Source organism: Alosa sapidissima, chromosome 8 (genome assembly GCF_018492685.1).
Source record: "Alosa sapidissima isolate fAloSap1 chromosome 8, fAloSap1.pri, whole genome shotgun sequence".
Classification (NCBI taxonomy): Eukaryota; Metazoa; Chordata; class Actinopteri; order Clupeiformes; family Clupeidae; genus Alosa; species Alosa sapidissima.
In genome coordinates this window covers 24,796,535-24,816,968 of record NC_055964.1, presented here as the reverse complement: position 1 = coordinate 24,816,968, position 20,434 = coordinate 24,796,535, and the positions used below count along the sequence as shown (strand labels likewise).

Sequence of the window (20,434 nt, the reverse complement as noted above, 5' to 3'; positions counted from 1 at the left end):
GCCGAAGACATTTTGTGACCTTTGACCTCTAGGGTCACTGCAATTAGCAAAAATGCATTTTGCCTTGTAACTTTTGACGTGCTAGACGTGAAACTTGCTTTGACAGCTTATGGCCATACGTCTGATTGCAGCATTGAGCTAACAGCATTTCGTTGCCATGGTTACTCCGGCCAGCTGCTTGGCCCCCTCATTGCTGCTTGCAGCTATATTTGTATTTAAAGTTGACATTTTCAAGAGAAATCACTACTCACTACTTTCTTGCTTCATTTCCCTTTTCTGAAAATTTAGTTAACCTGACATATACACTTTAAGTGCCTTGCTCAAGAGCACTTCAGCCGTTCCTACTGTTGGGGGTTCGAACAGGCAAACATCCGGTTACAAGTTCGAAGCGCTAACCAGTAGGCCAGGTCTGCCCCTCATTAGAAGGTATACTTCTGACTGCTTTTAAAACCGCTGTCGTGAAAATACTTTTAAAAAGTCAAATCTTGACCTACTATCCTGTAGGCTATAGGCTATGTCATGATGCTGAGTAAGTCAAGGTTCAGACCCAAATGCGTGACAAGATGCAGAAGCTTGACTAAAAGGTTATTTTACAAACAAGTGACACAGGAGACAAGGGAAACACGACGGCAGCAGAACAGCATGACAATAGGCCTAAACATACAATGACCAAGCAAAGACTGAGATAAACAAAAGATCTTAAATACACAGGACACTAACAAGGGAACACAACACAAACCATTGGGTGCAAACAAGGAGACACAGGTGAACATGGAACAAGATAATCAAAGAACACCGCAAGACAACAAGGCACAGGTGAACACAGACAAGGCTAAACAATTAACTTAACAAGAGAGGGACAGAGACAGGGAAAAAAGACACATGGCAAAATAAACAAAGGAGCACATGGTAAGTAGTAGAACAAAGAAACCACAAAGTGAACAAAACCCTCTACACAAACACCCCAAAACAAGATACCAGAAATAAGACAAAACCACAAACGTGACAGAGTAATATCCTGAGCAAAGTACTTGAAGGTTGTTTGTAATCAGCTTAATACCTTCCTCAACGAAAATAGTATTCTCGAAAAAAAATCCAATCAAGTTTTAGCTCAAATCACAGCACAAAAACTGCCCTACTGACTTAAACATTCAAGCCAACCAATGACCTTCTGCACGACAATGCATTGTGTTGTTACGAAGTGAGTTATCTGGCCAGGTGTGGTAACAGACTATCAAAAGTGTTATAGTGATTAGGCTGTATATAGGTTGTATTAGAAAGGTTGAGAAAGGCTTTGCACTGAAATAGGAGGCATGCGAACGTGATGCACTGAACACAGGGAATCTGTCCTACGGTTGTCATATTTTTTAACTAGGAGGGGGAAAAACAATATTTTTGTTTTACTGTCCATTTAAACCAAGGTGCAAACGCTCCAGGGGCCAGAGCTGGCGCTGACAAGGGCTGACAGACTTTTATCAGAAAAGTTTTAATAGGGACTTTTATCTTGCAATTTCATATCGGAACTCGAAACCATCCACTTCCGATAGGCTTGTCATGGTGAAGTAGGCCAACTACAGTAAAAGTTCGCATCACAACAATGGATTGATGTTTAAAAACGCTTCCTTTTCAAGTGTCCTTCAAAATTAAGTATTTCAGGCAATAATATTGGGTGGTAAGAGGGTGTTATTTGTTTGTTTGACTATCATTATTATATAGTCACAAGCGATGTTGCGATAAGGCCTTTTATTTTGAATCTTGTCACAATTATGCTCCGCTTGGTCGGTAGCGAACGTGCGTGCTAAGGTCGTTGATCGCGCAACATAGGGCAGTTTGAGTCATCATCGTTAGCTAACTTACCTACGCACATTACCGGGAAGCGTTGTCGGTAGATGTTCATACTTGGCCACTAAGACGCAAAACGAGCAACTTATGTGTGTTAACCAGATACGTAACGTTAGTTAACCTAAGGTGTCGGTTAAACTTGACAACCGGCAACTCTGTTAGCTGGTTAGCACATTAAATGTTAGTAATTGTTAGATGTCTAATTGTAAAATGTTAGTCTGAGGAAAGCATAAATCCCTTTGTAATTGAAGAAAGACAGACATTTTTCACATTTCCTTATTTTACTTGAATTAAGATAATTGAGGGTACGTTTTGTTGCTGACTGAGCCAGACACACTTAACGTTAGGTCCGGCTATCTTGCCAGTCATTTTCTTGATAAGGTGATTAACCCTAACCGAAGGTAGGACCCTTCAAGGCAAAATGAAAAGTCTTCCTTATTTTTGTCGAGGAGAAGTGATTCATGGATTTGGCAGAGGAAGCAAAGACTTAGGTATTCCCACAGGTGAGTTATCATTGAAGATAATTAACGTTAGCTGCATTATGATTGAGCAATATAAGTTAGCTCATGCTTACGTTTAACGTTAACGTTACATCAGCCGCTTTCTCGACTATTGCTCTTCTTATTCAGGGATTCGACAGGTTTGGGGCTGCTCTATCCTGTCGTTCCACTTTGAAGATGATTAACAGTGCCCTGTCTTTCGGGGAATTCGAGTCGTTGATGTGTATCTGGACACTGTTAGCAAGATTACGTTACCTTGCCCATAACCTCGTTGGAGCGTTAACGATAAACTCTAGTATTTCTATATCTCCCTAGGTGTTTTTCTTACGGTTGGCTTCACGTTATTTTTGAATTGACAGCTTTTTCAAGAGGTTGTCACTTGTCAGGGGTCTTCGCGAGGTCACTTTTCTGGGTCATATCATAACCCACCGTCAGTCATGGGGCCAGTGCATCAAAGCTGATATTGTGGTCTAACGTTACGCATGTGACGAGTGTGTCTAGTCTCAAAACAGCAATTAGTTAGATGAATTGTTGAGTGAGCTATCAGATCCACTCGTGAGTCCATCTACCGAACTGGCATGATTGTCGGTTGGTGTTGGTTTCTGTGGTCTGTTGTTAGCAGGCGATGTGCCAGACCTGTCACAGTAGCTGCAGAGATGGCTGGTTGTTTTGGGTTGTGTTAAGGTTAATGCGGTATTATGTGACCTGTCAATGCCATTTTAATGGTAGTGTTGATGTTTGGACTATATAGTGAGGTGATGGTTGATGAAGATATATGGAGATTTGTGACATGTAGTAAGTATCTCTCTCTGGCTCTGTGTGCGTTGCAGCAAATTTCCCAACATGCGTAGTGGAGCAGCTTCCGGCAGACATCAGCACAGGCATCTACTACGGCTGGGCCAGAGTGGACAATGGTCCCGTTCACAAGATGGTGATGAGCATTGGCTGGAACCCGTACTTCAAAAACACAATGAAGTCTATGGTGAGAGGCAGTGTGAACAGACACACCCATGCACACACACAGTAGAAATATATTAATCACTGATATGTTTCACATGTATGCAAAGGTACCTGCACATAATGGGCCAGAGTCCTGTGCAAGGGTTAAGCTTAGTCCTAGACCAAAAGAGAACATCAATTATGATATCCACTGAAAAAGATATACGATTTGGCTTAGTCTGTGTACAGAGAACTGGCACAATAAGTTCACTCACAGCAGGACAGGTTTACTTGTGTATTGAAAACTTCAAATATGATTTTCAGGAGACCCATGTGATCCACAAATTCAAAGAAGATTTCTATGGGCAGACCTTGAGTGTGGTGATGGTTGGCTACATCAGACCAGAGAGAGGCTTTGACTCGCTTGGTAAGGCATACTCAACTACAGATGTAGCATACTCTCAAACATAGTCTGTGGTCCTAGTATGAATAGCTCCATTAGCAATGACTCCATGGACTTTTCTCCAAACAAAGCATGTCACTGTCCAAACATAGGATATGCCGAATGAGGCTGCAGTGATATTCATTGCCACTACAGTATAATGATAAACCACTGGTGAGGCCATAACATCACTGTGATAAAAGAATGATTCATGTTGATACAAAGCATAAGACCAATACAAACATCCATCCATCGTGATGCACACTTTCGGCATTTCACATAAAGACTGTCTTTGGCCCAGTCTTAATGTTCACGCTCACAGACTTAGACTTTGAGGCTATTTCCTGCTAAGTCTGTGGGGGTTTAGGGCTGTTCCACTGTTAAATCATAAAGTGCAATGAGGGCTTTCTTGGAGATTTGCTGAGCTCTTTAAGTCCACTTTCCAATAGTTGCAACTTCTGTAGACTTAACTCAAGAGAATTACCCACAGTTCATAGCGTTGTCCCAGAGGAAAAATCTGCTGCTCATAACAGTATTTTCTATGTCTTAACAGAAAATAAATCAGCTTATTATTAGGAGATTACGAATATATAACCTGGTTTTCCGGGAAGAAAAAACCTTTTAAGGAGCAAAAGTATATATGGATCTAAGAAATTGTCCTTTAAATAGGACTTAATGTTGAGACTTGACGATTTCAGATCTTACTTTTGGATCTTACTGTTAGAGAGAGAGAGAGAGAGAGAGAGAGAGAGAGAGCGCGCGCATTTCAAGATGGAAGAATTACTCTTTCTTGACTTGAATCCAAAATGTATCAGAAAATGGCTGTGTTAATAATATTTTCACCCGGGCTACATCGGGTCCACAACTAAAGCGCTCCATTTGCGAAAAATAGTTTTAGAAGCCTGGTCTAATTTTTTTTATCCTCCCTGTATTTACAAAATGTATTCAGCAGTATTGCTTTGATACTTACCATGATTCTCACAATTGATGTGTAAAATAAAATTCAGGTTTTGTTCATGTTGTTAGAGGGATGGGGGTTGAAGTCAATAGGTCATAAAGCAATACGTTTCAAAGGGGACCACAGAAATGTGAGAAAGTTCTGCTAGGCTAGATTTTAAAGTGTGGTGTTGTTTTTCATTTGATGTTCCTGTGCCCATTTAAAATGAATCTTTTTGAGCCCCAATGCAGCCACTTGATGGTTTTGTATTCAGACATGCACATTTGTGGTGATGGTAGTGCAAGAGAGAGGCCAACTGTGTGGCTTTTTCCTCCACAACCATTCAGTATAGCGTAATGTATTACTAACCACACACTAATATATTTAAAATGGCAGTATGCATTATGCAGTATACATTTTTAATTCACATTCTGCAAAAAGTGACATTGACAATGTGCTGCATTATCTGTATCCACTTAGTACTGTGCTCTCCTAGTCTTAGGAGCCCTTTTAGTTTTGGTAATGTTCTAATTACATATTTATTTCTCATTCTCTTTAATCAAATTCAACCAGATGATCCAGGAAGTGTAAAAAGCTCCATTAGATTTGCCCACTACTGTATATCCTCTGAGTTTGTTTCTGCTTCTTTTCATCTCTTAAAAAACTGCTATTTAGCATGTGTTACAACCAGCTGGTGATCTATTGCAAACATTGAATCACTGGGACAAACAAATGTAATGCTGTTTACTTACTCCACATTTTCTGTATCTATGCAGATGCTTTGATCACAGCAATCCACAATGACATAGAAGAAGCCAAGCAGAAACTGGACCTTCCTGAACACCAGAAACTTAAGGAGGACAACTTCTTCAAGGACCTCTTTACCGTGCCATTGGACAAGACCGCAACGTCAACATCAACAATATCAACAGAATCAAACCATATCATGAATGGCCACTGAGTGTGTGTGTGTGTGTGTGTGTGTGTGTGTGTGTGTGTGTGTGTGTGTGTGTGTGTGTGTGTGTGTGTGTGTGTGCGTGCATGTGTTTACAGTCCTCCTGTGATCAGTGCTTTCACCCCTCAAGAAGCAGAAAGGAAAGAGAGGGTGATTTAGGGAAAGAGTGCAAGGTAGACGAAGGTCAAGAGGGAGAGATAGAGGAGTGCTGCTATCTGAGTGGCTTAGTGCTGGAGACTCCCAGTGGAAAGTCCATCAGCTCAGGGTCATCGAGGAGAGGAGGGGCCTTTATCTATGAGAGACTGAAGGAGAGAGAGAGAGAGAGAGAAACGTGCTGGCTGAATTCCTATGGTGACTCTGCCAAAAGCAGTTTGTAAATATTTCTGATCATAATCAATTGGTTAATGTATACAATTTTGATTTGTATAGAAGAGTATCATTTATGATTGTTGGCTTTCCTACATCTGTGATTGAGGTGAGCGAGAGCAGTCTGTATGAGAAAGCTGGCTTTAGAGAGAGAGAGTATGTGTGTGTGTGTGTGTGTGTGTATGTGTGTGTGTGTGTACAGCTGAGTTAGCTTTGTCTGCCCCCAGAAGCATTTATCCCACGCCTGTCACGGCATTATGCACCTGTACCATAGATCTAAGAGTCCTCAGATGTAACGCACTGAACCCCTGCTTCTTGTGAGACGAGTGGAGACGTGGTCGTCACAGTCTGTTCCTTCATCCAGCCATAATTAGTGATAGATCAGGGGGCCTGTATCAAGGCTAGCCTGTCTGGAGGCCTTTGACTTCCTCTCTCTTTCCTGTTCACTGTTTATGCAGAAGCAATTTTCTGTCACCAATAATGCTATATAAGCTCACATACACACAGTCATAGTCCCGTTCACACAGGAATAAATTGCTGTATTTAACTGTAAGTTACTGACCTCAGGTGAAAATGAACAATTTGAAAGAACTCAATAAAAGGTTACTGCTCAATCTGTCATGACTCCCATTTTAAACTTCCAGTAATTTGTTAATATATATATTTATATAAGTGTATATATATATATATATATAAATATATATATATATATATTTGTTTTTGTGAGTATGTATGTATGATAGAGTTCATACTCCTTAGGAGTTTTCACCTCTGCCATTCTGATTGCTGTGAGTCTGTCTCCAGGGACCAGCCTTACTGTGTGTGTGTGTGTGTGCACGCTCAATTATCCTGCCTGCAACTGTATGCCGCTGCCTGGTATCCTGTCCTAATTAAATCAATGGAATCTGTTTTTTGATCTGTGTCCTTCTGTTCCCTCATCTCCCTGTACATTGGACCAGTACTCCAAATAAGCTAGCATTACCTAGAAACGAAGTAGATAAGTTACAGTGCATTCAGGAACACTTATTTTTACACATTTACTCATTTAGCAGGCACTTATCCAAAGTGACTTACAGAATGAGGAATAACATTCCTGCTACATCAGCTGAAGTGTTTCACATTTTATGTTGCCTTATACTAAAAAATGTAATTCTCGTTTTCCCTCATCAATATACATTTCCATAATTAACAACATTAAGCAAATGTATTTAAAAAGGAAAAACTGAAATATCACATTGATGTTCATTCAACCCCTTTGCTATGATGCATAAGATTTCTCTTGATCATCTTTGAGATGTTTTCTCCCCTTGATTAAGTCCATACTGGAATGCCACACACTTTTGTCTGTGATCTCATCTCACAGCAAAAATGCATCAGCAAAACCAAGCTATGATGAGGTCATAGGGCTCAGAGACAGAGTTGATGAAGCACAGTTTAGGGGAAGGTGACAAAATGTCCTCCCTCATTGAAGGCTCCAAAAGTTTGTGCAAAACCTAATCCTGTTTTTGCTGCGTAATTATGGGGTATTGAGTGGGGGTGGGGGTAATACAGTGTAATTATGGGGTATTGAGTGGTGGTGGGGGTAATACTTTGCATGCCTTAGGCTGTTTCATAAAATGAGAGTCAAGGAGTCTGATAACTTTCTGAATGCACTGTTTATAGTCAATGAAATTCAAACATTATTGATCAAATTATGTAGTGAAAAAACTACTGATATATATCTTTAGTAACTAATTTATTTACCATCTTTTGGCTACACCATACTCTTGCACATTTTCCATTTGTATATATGTATAACTAATTTTCAAAGCACCATCCATAATAGTTTCAGCATGGCCCATGTTTAACTATGCTCAAGGCAGACACACATTCACTGTTTAACTATGTTCATTCTTATAATCCCTGTGAAAACAGAGCTATGGAGGGCTAGGCTGTCAGAGCCAAACTAGGATTATTGGCCTATGACCATACCTCTGCACAAACTCAGCTCACACATCAACCACGACATACCAGTCACAAATGTGTGAATGTTGACGGCACATACAGCATTTTAATTTTATATGAGAAACATTTTCAAATGATGTACGTAAGAACATATTTCAGTAAATCCCCTTGAAAACTGGCTCTGGGTATCACAAATGATTTAACATGAAATTCAGATTGGTTCATGTTTTAATATTACAGTAGTAACACTACTTTTAGAAAATTTTAGCTGTTTTATTTATGATACCTTTATAATACCCTACAAATGAAATGATAATGCCCTAGTTAATTACTTAATAAAGTAATACATTTAATAAAAAAATAAGTATTTTAAATACAATTTTGTCTTGTCACCATGAACTGTCAGCTTTTTTATTTCCATCATTCTCACACTGACTGTATCACACATCACACCCAAAGATTATCCTTCAGTGTGGTTGTCATAAGGACAGGCAAAAGCAGAATTCTACTGAAACTGAAAAAATTATACAACAAAGGTTTAATTTAAAATGTCACCAGATATACAAAGACCAAACATATATAGCCAATACAACAACCTACATGTGTAGACAATGGATTGTATAGTGGAAGAACAGCTCCCTCTGTAGGTGAAAAGCAAAACTCACAGATTGACATCTGTGTGTAGCCTACCTTTTTGAAATGTATTTAGTATTCACTATGGCATGAATTTTGAATGGTGAACGGTGCATTTTTATATTATTATATCAGTGTAAGCGTGTGGGTGTGTGCAATCATGTCTCTGTGTTTGCGCTAATGCCCGTCATGGTGTAACCCTCGTCATCGTATTCCAGCTCAGGTTCATCATCATGTTCATCTAGCAGGCCGTACTTAAACTTGCGATACATCGTGCCGTCTTGCCCCATGTACACAATGTCACAATCCTCCTCCTCTTCGTCATCCTCATCGTCATCTGGACCGTCCCGGAAGTTCATCATGGAGTCTGGGGGCAAAGGCATGGCCTGAACAGACACTTTCTCGTAGCCGCGCAGGAACACCATGGGGGCGCGCGGTGAGGTGGCGCGCATCCACAGGACGAGGAACACCGTCAGCCCCACGGCCACCGCCAGCAGCACCAGCGTGGCCACCACGCCCCCCAGCGCCTCGCCCACCTCCTGCTCCGTCGGCTTCACGAAGCGGAAGTTCACTCCCAGGACACAGCCGTCTGAAAGCACGCGCACGCACGCACGCACACACGCACACACACACACACACACACACACACACACACACACACACACACACACACAACACACACACACACACACACACACACACACACACACACAAACACACACACACAAACACACACACACACACACACACACACACACACACACACACACACAAACAAACACACAAACAAACACACAAACATACAAACCCAAACACACACAAAGGTCAGGATTAGGTGCATGGCTAGACGCGTACTTCAAAGGGCTTAGTGAACTCGAAGCTAAATAAACTGGAGACACTAGGCGTGGCCCCTGTGACGGTTGCCATGGCGAGGAAGCCTACCATCTAACTGCTGGCACTCGCAGCACTCCCAGGGGATGGGGGCGCCGTCCATGCGCTGGCCCTCCCCGCAACAGCTGAGGCAGCGGCCGTCTATGGCCAGGCGCTGGAGAGCCGGGCACTGCGTGCAGTTAGCGGGACCAGCACCCTTACACTCCGTACAGCTCGGGTGACACGCCTCACACTTCACATCTGAGTTCTGTGGCACAGACTGAGACACAGAGGAGACAGATAGGCAGACAGGCAGACAGACAGGCAGACATACACACAGACAGGACACAGTTAGACAGGTAGCATTGGGACCGAGAGAGAGGTAAGGGGGTGCAGAGGAAGGTTTCAGAGGGGGGTTAAGGGGCAGGAGAAGGTAGAGGACAGGGCAGGGAGTAAGGAGGGGGGCATTACCAGTGTGGAGGGGTAGTAGCCAGCCAGGCAGGGAGAGCTGCAAATCCCGCCCATAGAGTGGAACCCAGCATAGCAGGAAGTGCACATGATTGGCCCTGAGTCTACAGACACAGAGAAGTCAATATTACACTTTATTATCTATGTAATGGGGTTACAGACATCAAGATGCTCACTTGTGTGTGTGTGTGTGTGTGTGTGTGTGCGTATGTGCGTGTGTATGTGTGTGTGTGTGCGTGTGTGTGCGTATGTGCGTGCGTGTGTGCGCATGTGTGTGCATGTGTGCGTCTGCTGGATGTCCTGGAGGATAGAATAGCGACATTGTCAGGTGTGTGTGTCTGTGTGTGGCACCCTTTTACAAAGGATTTTCCAGTGGTGGAGGAAGTACTGAAACTCAGTACTTAAGTAAAAGTACAAATACACAGAGAAATATTTACTTTAGTAAAAGTAAAAGTACCACAATGACAACCCTACTTAAGTAAAAGTAAAAAGTACCTGCTTTTAAATGTACTTTAAGTATTAAAAGTAAAAGTATTTGCATAATGATTTATTCTCTTAATATATATATTCTAAAAGGAAAAATCAGTATGGGCTGTGGCATTTTAATTAAGCTAGTTTTAGGTTATACTCGACTAGATAGTTTTAAGTTAATGCAATTGTGCTTACCATCTGTGGCCCAGTTTACATTCTGACCTACAATTCTAGAGACTAATTCTGGTTATCTACTAGTGTGATCTGCTGAGTAATATCATTCAGCAAAACACGAGGGCCTGAAGTTTAACGGGGTAGACAAGGGAAACGTCGGGTGGATCATAATGCCAATTATACTGATTGAACAGAAAAGTTGCTGAGAAAGGTGTCTTTATGATTAAGTTCAGTTTCACTTGCGCAGACGCATAGACATTGAATGAGCGCTCACGTTACTACCCCCCAATTGTAGGCTATGCATCTTTATTTAATCACACACAATTAAGGAATATTTCCTAATCTGGAAAATGTTACGTTTTTTCCGGCCACCGGTTCATTCAATAGTCTACCATTCATTTGTGCCGCAAATGATCAGACGTGTGACAGAAGCATGGGCATAGCCTGTAACTTCGCTGATCCGCGGATAGCAATCTCATCGGAGAGGAGGCCCTAACGCTGCAGATAACAGACAGAGAAAGGCACAGAACACAGTTGCATGTACAGTGTAGCCATGGGTCTGGTGAATATAGCCTACCGAATGCAGATGGCTACAAGCTCACGCTTTGCCTGGTCTAGACTAGAAGCTTATGTTTCTAAGAATGCACGTAGCGCTCCAGAATCTTTGGTAGCAACCCCCGGTAAAACAAACGTGTTTGTCAGAGAGAAAAAAAAAACTGATCATAAAATGTATCGTAAAAAGGAACGATGGTGTTGTAGAAATGTAGCGGAGTAAAAGTACAGATAATTGCTGTAAAATGTAACGAAGTAAAAGTCAAAAGTATGCACTATAAATTTTACTTAAGTAAAGTACAAATACGTGGAAAATTTACTTAAGTACAGTAACGAAGTATTTGTACTTCGTTACATTCCACCACTGGGATTTTCAGATCAGCAGTCAATCAAATTGATCCATTAAATGTGTGTGTGTGTGTGTGTGTGTGTGTGTGTGTGTGTGGTCTACAGATTTCTGGACTCCAAAAGAAAGCCAAAATCTAGCAAAACACTGTGTTAATATTTGCTGTCTTTCAGAGAGCATCTCACCGCGGCAGGTCTTGCAGGTGGCGTGGCAGTGCTGGCAGGTGTGATCTCGCGTCTTGGGATAGTACTGGTCAGGGCAGGTGTAGAGGCACTGCGCGTCCAGCATGAAGTAGCCATCTTTGCAGCTGGTGCAGTAGGAGCCATGACCCCAGCACGTCTCACACGAGTGATCGCAGCGCAAGCACGTCGCGTTGCTGCCATAGTAACTGAGACAAAAGGGTTAGAGAGCAACCGGTCAGTCCTCAGTCAATCCACCGCTCTAACTCGGCTCAGAGCCCAGTTTGGATGCCTGTATATCTACAACATAACTTATTGGTGTGTGTGTGTGTGTGTGTGTTTGTGTGTGTGTGTGAGAGAGAGAGAGAGAGAGAGAGAGAGAGAGAGAGTGCGTGTGCGTTACCCAGAGCCGCAGTTGGAGACACAAGTGTTTCCGAGCTGGAAAAGACTCTCTCGGCAGCTCAGGCACTCCGTGCTGTGACGACCGCTGCATGAGCGGCAGGTGACATGACACCGCTCACACTGGCGAGTATCATCGTCACCATAGTAACCATCAGGACACTGCGTCATACAGGTGTGGTCTACAGGGAGACAAAAATGGCAGCGTGTGTGTGTGTGACAGCCGAACAATTAACAACACATATGTTCTATATCAGCTACAAGGAGTATTTGGAAAAAAAGCTATTGCCTTCGTCCATAATTGCAGAATGTCTCCAAATAATATCTGGTACTTGGTTTTTGACTATTTATCTTACATTTGAATCCAAATATGTGTGTGTGTGTGTGTGTGTGTGTGCGTGTGTGTGAGTGTGTGTGTTACTCACTGAGGAGGTAGCTGTCGGGCCTGCAGGAGAGGCAGTGTGTGGCCTTGCCTCCAGTGCAGTGCTGGCAAGTGGAGTGACAGGGTTGGCACTGGCCACTTGCATCAGGGTAGTAGTGGGATGGGCACGTGTTCACCACCATGCAGTGTCCTGTGGCGTCCAGCTCCATGCCCTCCTCACAGGTCTCACACGATGTGGGCAGTGGACCCCCACACGTCAGACACGTTCTGTCACAATCTGCCATGCAAACACACCCACTCAGAACACAGCCACAGCCAATGGCAGTCTAGACACTCCTTTATGTGTGTGTACACCCCTTTATGTGTGTGTACACCCCTTTGTAGCTATATGGACACTTAATGTCATCTGATTAAAAAAACAATGCAACTGATCTCAGCTGGTATTCTGTCTATAATGGAGTGAAATGGACATTTGTAAGTGACCCCAAACTTTTGACTGGAAGTGTAGCTGTATTCCGGTCTCAATACTGGATCATTTTTGTCCCTAATGAACATTTGGACTCCCTCATGTGTTGCTTTAAGTGAGTGCCTATGGTGTGGAAGCCTGTGTCCATCCATACCCCTGCACTCGGCCCTCTGCTTGTCATGGTACGCGTGACTCGGGCAGGCGAGCAGACATTTCCCATGATAGCGCAGCGCTCGGCGACGGCTACACTTCACGCAGTCGTCTTCGTCAGGGCCGTCACAGGCTGCGCAGTCGGAGTGACACTTCTCACAGGCACGAGTGGACAAGCTCTCATAGAAACCCTCGGGACAGTCCACTACACACTCGTCCTTACGCAGGAAATAGTACTGTTCACAGTCTGGGGGAGAGGGAGAGAAGACAAACAGACAGACCAGTGAAGAAAGTGGGAGACAAAGACAGGAGGAAGGATGGGTAGAAAGAGAGTGATGAAAGAGAACAGACAGAGAGAAAGTGACAGAAAAAAGAGAAAGTCAATACTCAATGTATGGTTGAGCATGTGTGTTTCTACTTCTAGGGGGTGTGTATAACCTTACATTTGTACATGTATAACCTTAGGTGTGTATAACCTTACATTTGTACATGTACACAAAAAACATATTATGTGATGGTGTGTCTATTGGTTTATGTGTATAGACACAGTGTGTGTGTGTGTGTGTGTGTGTGTGTGTGTGTGTGTGTGTGTGTGTGTGTGTGTGTGTCTTCTCACCAGAGCAGCGGCCGTTTGCGTGGCAGTCTGAGCAGCCGCTGGGGCAGCGCACACATTCCCCCTTCTCAGGCCGATAGCGCTGGGGGCAGTGACCCACACAAGAGTGGCCGTGCAGCAGGTACTGTTCCATGCAGCGCACACAAATCTGTGGCCCCTCACACGTCTCACAGTGGGGGTCACAGGACACACACACTCCCCCCTCTGGGTAACCACTGCAGAAAGGACACACACACACACACACACACACACACACAGCAGTTAGGAAGTGTGGATAGACGTGAGTATTGATAAAGGATGACACTGAGGATCTGTGTGAGTGTGTGGTATTTAATGAACAGAATGGCCTCTGGACTATGACAGCCATTCATTTATTACAAACACATTAGCACGTCCACAAAACACTGAGAGCACATTCTTTCGTGCACAGAAATTGAGGATTCATGTTGTGTACACATCAACAGTAAATCTGTCCACGTTATATAGGCATCCCGAGCCATCAAATTCTGTCCACACAACACAAAGTTGTAATACAGAAATCATGATGTACATGAATGGTTTGATATATTTCATGAGTCAGCATGTTATGGAAGGAATTCCATCCACCAAAGCAAAAGCTGTTTGCACTTTCATAGACATCATTCATAGACAGTACAGAATTTCACTAAAGTACAAAAGGAATTATTTCCTATATTACTGACATTATGATGCGCATACACAAGAGGACTTTGGTCCACACATTGTGGGAGTCAGCAGAATACAAAGTGTGTGTGTGTGTGTGTGTGTGTGTGTGTGTGTGTGTGTGTGTGTGATTAGATTAGATTCAACTTTATTGTGTGGTAAGTGCATCTGACCTCTGACACTCGGGCACACAGCGGCCATCTTTGAGGTAGAGCTGGACAGGTGTGGACTGGCAGAGCTGGCAGCTCTGTGCGTTTTCACACTGCGCACACCCCGACACACACTCCTCACAGCGCCGCGACGACCCGTTCCCAAAGCTCCTTGCCGGACAATGCCTCACACACCGCTGATCCGGAGCGAGGAAGCGACCTGCACACACACGCACACACACACATGTATAAGAGAAGATCGGCACAGACACGGTAACTGAAGAGAAGAGGCTAATATACAGTACCTGAGTCGCAGGTGTCACACTGATTGTCCAATGGACCAGAGCAGGTGCCACAGTCAGAAGAGCATGACAAACACTCCTCCTTTTCTGAAAATCACACACACACACACACACACGCACACACACACACGCACACACACACACACACACACACACAGATAGAACCATACACAAATCCACACACTCATCCAGTAGATAGAAACATACAGATACAACCACACACAACCAAACACAAGGAGGAAACGGAGGAGACAATGTGCATTCGTAAGCTCTGTGTGAGTGTGTGGGGCAGTACCACTGAGGAATTGATCCTGCCGGCAGGTGCTACTCAGATTAGTGTGGACACACTGCCCATTTTCCAGCTTCAGTCCATCTTCGCACGAGTCACAGTCGTCATGGGCAGGGCCCTTACAGGTGCGGCAGCCATGGTGACAGTCCACACACTCGCGGCGCTCCGCGTCACCATAGAGACCCTCTGCACACTCCTTCACACACTTGTCATCTGGGAGGACGGCATCCCCATCGGCATCAGACACAGACATGTGGCCACAGGTTAGCCGTACGCACAACAAGAAAACACACACACAGGCACACACACACACACACACACACACAGAAATCTACACTGAACTTACACATGATATATACAGGGAGACACAAAAACGCGAACAGAAACACACATACTGTATGTACAGAGTTAGGAAACTATCTTGGTTAAGATCCTTGGAAAAAACATCATATAAAAAAAACTCCAATACACAAATGCATGCAAACAGAGATAAACTGTTTTTTTTACCTGACAGGTAGTAGTCATCCTCGCACCAGTAGCACTGGGACTCGTCACAGATGCGGCAGTGATGCTCACACATCTCACATACTCGCGTGCTGTTCACTCCAAACGTCCCATCAGGGCAGTGCCTGTGGCACATTACCCCGTACCTGACCACAACAGTGGATGGATGATCATCATACCAGACCAATTACCTGACCAGTGGCAGAGCAAACTTCCTATTCTATATTCTATTCTGCAGCTGAGCTTTTATTTTGATATAAAATTGTGCATGCATAATTAGCTTCACTCTGATTGGCCAACATCTTTAAGCATCTTCCAGGTGTATTGCTAGATTCCTAACAAGGGAGAGAGTGATGTGATGTGGAAATTACGCTTTTCTAATTGGCCTGTGCTCTATGACTTGTTTCTAATTGGCCTGTGCTCTATGACTGTTTCTAATTGGCCTGTGCTCTACGACTGTTTCTAATTGGCCTGTGCTCTATGACTGTTTCTAATTGGCCTGTGCTCTACGACTGTTTCTAATTGGCCTGTGCTCTATGACTGTTTCTTGCTATGGCCATTACAAGTACAGTACGGAACAGTCAAAAAGGCCGGTACGTCCCCTAGTCAGACACACGTATCTTATTTCAAAGCCGACAAAAATACTTTAAAGTAACCACAGAAGACTGCGTGACTCACTGGTAGTAGTCAGGGTAGCAGGTGTTGCAGTGGAACCGATTAACTGCAATAGACAGGGAGTCATTATTGGTGTCTGCCTCTGTGTGAATTGTGTGTGTGTGTGTGTGTGTGTGTGTGTGTGTGTGTGTGTGTGTGTGTGTGTATGTGTGTGTGTGTGTGTGTGTGTGTGTATTGGCATGTTTTTGAAGAACGTACTTGTTAAGCAGCTCTTACAGCCCTCCTCACAGGTCACACACTCCTCATGGTCATCATCCTCCATCTCGCCTGCACCACACACACACACACACACACACACACACACACACACACACACACACACATTTTGAAGGGAATAGTTGAAACCAGAAGTTTACATACCCTTAGCATACCCATGCTAAAGTTGAAAATAAAAAATAATAAAAAATAAAATAAAATAAAAAAGAATCGGTTAGCCTATTAGCTGGTGTGATTTGCATTGAGCTCAATGCAAACTGAAATAAAACCATGCCAATCTCTAGGTATGGTGAAGGGTATGCGATGATGTGGGGCTATTTTAATTCCAAAGGCCAAGGGAACTTTATCAGGATGCATAGTATCCTGGATCAATGAAAAAAACTGTCTTTTAAAAATAAATATCTGCCTGCCTCTATGGGAATTTAACATAGGGGTATGTATACTTATGAGCACCTGTATTTTAAGGAAGAACATTTATTTATTTACAATACATTATTCATTCACACAGAAAATTGGTGTCCTTAAAGGTTGGATTTTTCCTCATTTTTTCAATTAAGGCATTGAGATCAATTTCCAAAAGATTATTTTTTATTCCTCTTTTTAGTCAACTTTAGCATGTGTATGCTAAGGGTATGTAAACTTCTGGTTTCAACTGTATATAGCAGCTCTAGAAAATGAAGAGATCACTGCACATTTCTCTGTCATCATATGGTTGCTGAGCGATGGTCATATTCAAAATGAATAGACCACTGCATTTGAATATGACCGTCATCAGAAAAATGAATAGACCACTGCATTTGAATATGACCGTCATCAGAAAAATGTGCAGTGATCTCTTCACTTCTCCCAGAGCTGTATTGTATATATTTGAGTGAGACAAAATAGTATGCTGTATGTTATTACCATAGACAGTCATCACAGTCACACATCCTACTGTCTCATCCCCTCTGTTTGCCCCTGTCCCATCGAGGGGTTTTGTGCTTTTGTTTAGTGGGTGCGGTTATGCGCAGGCCTCACCCTCCCCGCAGCTGAGCGGTAGGCACTCTCCGTCCTTGGGGTAGAAGCCAGGGCTGCAGTGGACACACGTCTCAGCGGTCGCGCACACGCGACAGTGCTCCGGGCACGCCTTGCACTCACTGCGCGTCAGGAAGTGGTACGGGAAGTGGCCCTCGGGACATGAGTCACGGCACTGCCCCTCGAACAAATACCGGGCCACCCCAGAGCTATCTGCAAAGGGACGAAAGAGCAGGAGAGAGAGAGAGAGAGGGAGAGAGGGAGAGAGAGAGAGAGAGAGAGAGATGGAAGGCAGGAGGGAGAGGAAGACAAAAAATACAGAGAAGGAAAGGGATGCAAGCCAGAGAGAAAGACAGAGGGGTGGGGCGAGAGAGCAAGAAAGAAAGTCAGTGGAGTCCAAAGTCAGAGGAGACAGAAGATGCAGAGTGGACAAGGGCCAAGAGGGAATGGAAGTGTCGAGTCAAAGAAAGATGCAGCAAGAGGGAGGAGAAAGAGAGGAAGGGGAATCAAATAGAAAGAAGAAAAAAGAGAATTCTGATTAAGATGTTGAGTCCATTGCTTCATGTGCAATGTACCGACTCTCAGTGGCTGGACAGGTCACCTGTGTCGCAGCTGGTGCAGTTGGTGGGGCCATCGTCCGAGCACTCGTGGCACGTGTGGTGGCACAAGCGGCAATGCCCCCCCATTGCATACTTGCCAGAATCACAGCGAATTACACACCGTCCATTATCGTACAGCCTGCAGATATCAACGCAAACACAAGGAAAAATACACGACAGAGTCAAGGACAAGCACGCAATACAAGCAAAACATGAATTACACACCTGTGAGGACCAATCACAGTCACAGGCTAGTAGAGCATTCCAGCCCATTCTCCATCCAAATGAAGTGACCAGTGAGTGGAGTGGAGTGGAGTGGAGTGTGCAAACTCAGACACGTACCGCATGCGGGAACAGCGCATGCAGTCCTCAGGCTCCGGTCCAGTGCACGTTTCACAGCTAAAATCACAATGATGGCACTGCTCATGTCTACTGTAGTACTCTCCTGAGAAAGGAACGAACACACACACACACACACACACACACACATGTGAGTTGCCCCTGCAGCACCTGCAATGGCCAAACTATGTTGTTAAGTGAGCATGCAGCCATGAAGAGTGAGCCCATGTCAAAGCCCTGGTGAGTGGTGTGGCAGCAGCAGCAGTGTTGAGTGGAGGGGTGATACTGAGGGGTGCAGGAGGGTTAGAAGGGTTGGTGAGGGTGGACGCTTGGGGGGTGAGACTCGCGCTCTAAGATGCCAAGGTAGATGAAGTCAGGCCAGAGAAGCTGAGCTTTACTACATATGGGTTAGTTGGCAGCTAAGCAATGTTTCATACACACACACACACACACACACACACAACAGTGGTTATCATGAAAAAAAGCAGTTAAGTGTGAGTTCATGTCATGTTCATTAAGAATGCCAGCAAAAAAAAAAAAGAATATAGCTTTTGTTACTTGGTTAGTATGCCAATGTAAACACAAACCACTCCTTCACTGTCATGGTGGAGTAAACACCCTACCCCAGGACCTCACTGACCAGGAGACAGGGAGCCCGGAGTGAGCAGAGGCCTGCAGTAACACACACAGCTAGTGGATGCTTTATCAACATTTCATCTTAGTTGTACTTTACAATGACAGCACACGTCCAGAGGCACATCTCAAGGTTTTATGTTGATCCTTTTAAAGACATACTTAGTGCATTTCTGAATTCTTTTACAAGTGAACAGCACAATGTCTCCTTTGTTTTTAAACAACAAGTCATCACACAAAGCACATTAAGTTAGCTGGCCTTTTATTATCACATCCTTGTTGAATTGAGAAAAGAGGATACTGAAACCTTACCTAGAATGATTGACAGAGGATCTGTGCTCTGGATACTGTTCATCCATCCATACAGAACAACAGGTCACAGCATATATCAACTATCAGGGATTACTAGTGTGTGAGTGAAGAGCAAGATTCTGAGGCTAATTATCTCTTTTTCTATGGAAGGGTCAACACGTCAGCTCTTTTTTGGTTTGTGCTTGAGTTAAGGTGGTATTCTGGGAGACATTTGCTTGTTTGAGGGAGCAATTTACCGACTTTCAATACACACCGTAATCATGCTGTTGAATATTTGAAAAGCTACCTCCACTTATGCAATACCATGTCTAGTTTGACTTGAGAAAATGACACATTTCCCTTGTTCTTCTCAGCACACCATTGTAATCTCCAAAACAGCAGATCTTTCAGTCAGTCAGATATGCACTCTTCACATCACACCAGCCTTCTCTTCCTCCACATCTTTACTATTCATATGGTTACTCCTTAGACCTTGGACAGACCTCGCTTAAGCTTTTCAGATGTGTGACCGCATGTCAGCTTTCCTCTAACCTCTGTGCCATTTCTCTTGCTTATATGTGTCTTCCACACCAGCTCAGCTCTCTTCGTGTTCCTCTGCTCTTCCTTGGAATAGCAGGAATAGTTTCTTTACGTTCACCTTTCAAACAGCATTCTCCGTTTCTAGACAAATCCACATTCTGCATCATTCTGCAGCTTCTCATCACATGATGAACATCTCACCAACTGAGTGATCCTTCTGAGGTGCTCCTGCAGGTGAGCTTCCTCTTCCTTGTATGATCTTCAGTGTAGTATCCTCTCTGTAGTTTAATCTACTGTCCCATTCTCAGAGACAGAAACTACACTCATGGGATAGACTGACAGGAGAGATCGGACACAAGTGGTTTGTATTTTCTTTTGTCAGGAATGAGTTTGTCTCAGTCAATTCCTCTTTACTTATTGAAGAGCACAGCCACAATAAGGACATCAGGAAGTTTAGTGCTGCCTGATTGAAGAGCGCAGCCACTATACGGATTTAGTGCTGCCCAAGAATGCAAATTCCTCAGACATCTTTGCAGCTCAATGCACACTGGGGCCTACACACACACCAGCACTC

The 20,434-nt window shown here is 43.7% G+C and overlaps 2 protein-coding genes across 2 annotated transcripts in view; one reads left to right on the top strand and one right to left on the bottom strand.

Annotated features, from left to right (window-relative positions):
- The first annotated feature begins 1,768 nt into the window (after positions 1 to 1,768).
- On the top strand, positions 1,769 to 6,889 carry rfk (riboflavin kinase). The gene is made up of 4 exons (XM_042101917.1): positions 1,769 to 2,345; positions 3,173 to 3,324; positions 3,606 to 3,708; positions 5,437 to 6,889. The coding sequence occupies exons 1-4, from the start codon at positions 2,264 to 2,266 to the stop codon at positions 5,619 to 5,621; spliced, it is 522 nt and encodes a 173-aa protein (XP_041957851.1). The 5' UTR covers positions 1,769 to 2,263; the 3' UTR covers positions 5,622 to 6,889.
- A 1,112-nt stretch (positions 6,890 to 8,001) lies between these two features.
- pcsk5b (proprotein convertase subtilisin/kexin type 5b) overlaps positions 8,002 to 20,434 on the bottom strand; it is a 37,516-nt gene continuing 25,083 nt past the window's right edge. The window contains exons 21-37 of the mRNA XM_042100517.1: positions 18,400 to 18,502; positions 18,060 to 18,196; positions 17,462 to 17,671; positions 16,427 to 16,495; positions 16,232 to 16,274; positions 15,557 to 15,699; positions 15,056 to 15,262; positions 14,764 to 14,847; positions 14,483 to 14,678; positions 13,632 to 13,843; positions 13,020 to 13,262; positions 12,443 to 12,676; positions 12,022 to 12,199; positions 11,625 to 11,827; positions 9,900 to 10,000; positions 9,501 to 9,708; positions 8,002 to 9,147 (exon numbers count right to left, since the gene is read on the bottom strand). Coding sequence (XP_041956451.1) covers positions 8,717 to 9,147; positions 9,501 to 9,708; positions 9,900 to 10,000; positions 11,625 to 11,827; positions 12,022 to 12,199; positions 12,443 to 12,676; positions 13,020 to 13,262; positions 13,632 to 13,843; positions 14,483 to 14,678; positions 14,764 to 14,847; positions 15,056 to 15,262; positions 15,557 to 15,699; positions 16,232 to 16,274; positions 16,427 to 16,495; positions 17,462 to 17,671; positions 18,060 to 18,196; positions 18,400 to 18,502 — 3,002 coding nt within the window. The 3' untranslated portion in view covers positions 8,002 to 8,716. The remainder of the gene's footprint in view (positions 9,148 to 9,500; positions 9,709 to 9,899; positions 10,001 to 11,624; positions 11,828 to 12,021; positions 12,200 to 12,442; positions 12,677 to 13,019; positions 13,263 to 13,631; positions 13,844 to 14,482; positions 14,679 to 14,763; positions 14,848 to 15,055; positions 15,263 to 15,556; positions 15,700 to 16,231; positions 16,275 to 16,426; positions 16,496 to 17,461; positions 17,672 to 18,059; positions 18,197 to 18,399; positions 18,503 to 20,434) is intronic.